This window comes from Cardiocondyla obscurior, linkage group LG24 (assembly GCF_019399895.1).
Source record: "Cardiocondyla obscurior isolate alpha-2009 linkage group LG24, Cobs3.1, whole genome shotgun sequence".
Classification (NCBI taxonomy): domain Eukaryota; kingdom Metazoa; phylum Arthropoda; class Insecta; order Hymenoptera; family Formicidae; genus Cardiocondyla; species Cardiocondyla obscurior.
Window position 1 is genome coordinate 3,587,943 of NC_091887.1, and position 3,126 is coordinate 3,591,068.

At 51.5% G+C, this 3,126-nt stretch overlaps 1 protein-coding gene across 1 annotated transcript; it reads right to left on the reverse strand.

The window, feature by feature from the left end:
- Positions 1–1,830: 1,830 nt before the first annotated feature.
- On the reverse strand, positions 1,831–2,817 carry LOC139111694 (uncharacterized). Its single transcript, XM_070672171.1, has one exon. It carries the CDS (start codon positions 2,815–2,817, stop codon positions 1,831–1,833), a length of 987 nt encoding a protein of 328 aa, XP_070528272.1.
- Between the last annotated feature and the right edge of the window lie 309 nt (positions 2,818–3,126).

Consider the following 3,126-nt stretch of genomic DNA (forward strand, 5'->3'; position numbering starts at 1 on the left):
CTTCTAATAGCCTCTTCCGGTCGCTTTTTTGCGTTTCGTCGGTAGGTCGTGCTATATTTAAGTCGGTTTCGTCGCACGGTTCGGTTTCTTCGCGCGGATCACATTCGGCTGAGCTTTCGTTATCGCTCTCTGTATTTAATGCCCGTCGCACGTTATCGCGGATTTCGCGTAGGGCGGCGGCTGCAATGCCTATGGGGTTCTCAGGGGGTGGTCGCCGTGCCCGGTGGCCTGATTCGCTATGTAGCCAAGATTCGTTGGCTATTTGGGCTCGCAAACCGGAATCTTCGTCCGACATCGACTAGTCGGGTTAAGATTTACAATAAAATTATATTTCGGACTTACACTAACGCAAGGTGTCGCATGGCGCTGTCTCTGCTTCCGGGTTTTCTCGTTGCCTTTCTCTTCCGGTCCTTGTCCACGGCTGTCTGTTCCTTCGGGTGGCTGCGGCCAGGCTGCTGCTACCTCGGCTTATCTCCCAGCTGTTTGGCCTCTCCGGTGTCGAGCGCGTGCGATATCGGCAGAACCGTTGCTTGTGATGTCCTAGTCCTCTTCTTCTGTGTAGGATGAGTCCGACTTCTTACTTTTGTTTTCTGTTTCAGAGATCTTCTATATGGCCCGCCGTGAATAACTGGACGTCGCCGGAGCGGTGCCTCGCCGGGGGGCGGATCCCACCGTTGCCACCAGAAATGTTGCACCCGGACGGTGCAAGGGGTCCGTCCTCCCGGAACTACTTGTAATTCAGCGAGGGCCGCGAAATAAAGATCACACTTGCTTTTACTTCGAAGACTTTTTATTTCCCTTTTGTTAAGTTCTTCGGCTTCGGGCAGCGTTACCCCGTCGTTGTGATTATCAGAATGACCCGCGGACATTCGGTGGCCGCGGGTTTTATACGCGGCTGTTGCTAAGGCGGAAAAGCAACAGTTCGCGGATTCCGGGCGCGTAGGACAGTGACCGCGTTCGGTCATTGCCTAGGCAAAAAAGTGCAAGGCGTCGATCGGTCAGCGGATTCCGCGATCGGGTGATCCGATCGACGCTGGTTGTTAACCCGGCCTTCGCGTGCGTGGCCTTGCTGTTGCCAGGGTCGGGTTACAACAGTCCTGATATCAACCATCCAAGATGCGAATTTTGAGCTACGGGTTGTCCGGAAATGCCTTGGCGAATACCATCCAACAATAAATCACCGTACAAATCCGCGCCGATAATCATATTAATGGGCACAGAACTCGCTGGATTTTCATCCGCCAGGTTAAGCCCAGCGAGATGTTTTTAGCTGGACGTGGCAAGTGAATCACGAGTAGCATATTTTGTTAATGATTTAATAATGTATGCGCGAATGGAGAAAATCGGGCTTGCTTCGTCTCGTGAACTCACTTCTAGGGTCGCGACCGACTTGCATATACATGCGTTTACGCCCCCGACCGCGGAAATCGTCGTCATAACGCGCTCGCGCCGAAGGCGGAGACTCTGGGCTAAACTTTCCGTTATGAAAGTTACCTCCGATTCTTGGTCCAACATAGCTCTGATGGTTAAGGTTCGGCCTTCAGGGGATCGAACCACGACGGTAGCCATTGCCAACAGGACCGAAAACGATTCGTCCCGCGCGCCGACGGACGATGACATCGAGATAGCTTGCAACGGCTCGACGGGCGCGATGACCGCTTCGGCTTGGTCTGGTGACGCATCGCCGCTCGGACCGTCATCACTCCGCGCAGAATGCGAGGAAGCATTTAGTTTTTTAGAAGAGGCAGAATCTTGGTGTAGTAACGAATAATGTCGTCTTTGGCACTTGCGGCATGTAAATTTACTTGTACAATGCGCTGACGAATGTTTTCAGCTTAAACAATTAAAGCAGCGTTTAGACTGCTTGACAAGCTCGATTCTTTGATTCGGGTTCTTCTTTACAAAGGTTTGACATTTCGCAAGCGAATGCGATCCATCGTAGCATGGACTCGCGAACTCGTTTGACTGCACCGCGGAAGCGTTGCTCACTTTAACATTTCGACCTAGTTGTTCTATGCGGGGAGCCGGGGAATCGTCTAACGCGACGGCTCTAAAAGATAGAAATTGTATCAAGCCGGAAAACGTCGGTATAAGAGTGCCGGCGCCGCGGCTTAATCTCCACGATCGTTGTGTCGATGGATCTAATTTTGTCGTCACCGCGTATACACAAATATCATTCATAATATCCTCAGGGGAACGGTCGAGACGTTTGAGCGCGCCCACTGCACGTTTCGCCTTGTCCCGGAGGGCATGTAATTCAAAAGCGGATTCTCGGTTTACCGTCGGAAGATTCATTAATTCCGCGATATGCGTCTCGATCATTCGGCGTTTGTTTTCGAACCACGAGGTGAGCTCTGTCCATGCCACGACAAAATTTTGCGCGGTGACCGGTATGTCGTCAATCGCAGCGCGAGCCGAACCGGTTAGACTCGAAACCAAGAAATGCATACGCATGAAATCGGTCAATTCTTTATTATCTATAATGAGAGCGCGGAAAGTATCCCAATACGATTCCCATTTGCTCGCCTTGCCCGAGAACGGAGGGAGCGGAATCGGAGGCAAGAATGATAGAGCCAACGACGTCTGTGGAACGTACGAAGCCGACGGGCTACCGATTTGCATTAAGCTTACGGATTTTTCCAACGTAGCGAGACTGTCAGCCATGTAATCCATGGTGCTCTGGAAGACCTCCTCGTAGTCGCTCAGGATGTCCTTGGCGAAGTAGTCGTTAGACTCTCGTTCCTCATCAGAGGCAAGCGGTAACAGTGTGGCGTGTCCTTGAATGCACTTCTCCCAGGCCTTCTCCAAGAAGTCCATTCGCGAACGAATTTTGGCTTCTGTGTAGTTCTCTCGTCAGATTTTCTTGAAATTGTTCTTGGCTCGCCCGACTAATTGCAAGAAGGCATACTGTATTTCAATTAGTTTCTCCATCTTGCCCATTCTGCGAGTTCCTCGAGTTGTTTGTGGAAGCGCCGCAAAGCCTCGATCCGGCTCGAAGAACCAAATTTGTTTCGGATCGGCTTAACCGCCGATGCACGTTTAATTTCGCCGGGATACGCTTCGACTAGAGCGTCGAGGCGACGGAGAGGAGTTTCACTAATTAAGTCCACCGTCGAATCTCACGGA

What these genes read in the sequence shown, in the direction of transcription:
- LOC139111694 (XM_070672171.1), bottom strand. Translation starts at nt 2,817, where the DNA reads ATGGACTTCTTGGAGAAGGCCTGGGAGAAGTGCATTCAAGGACACGCC.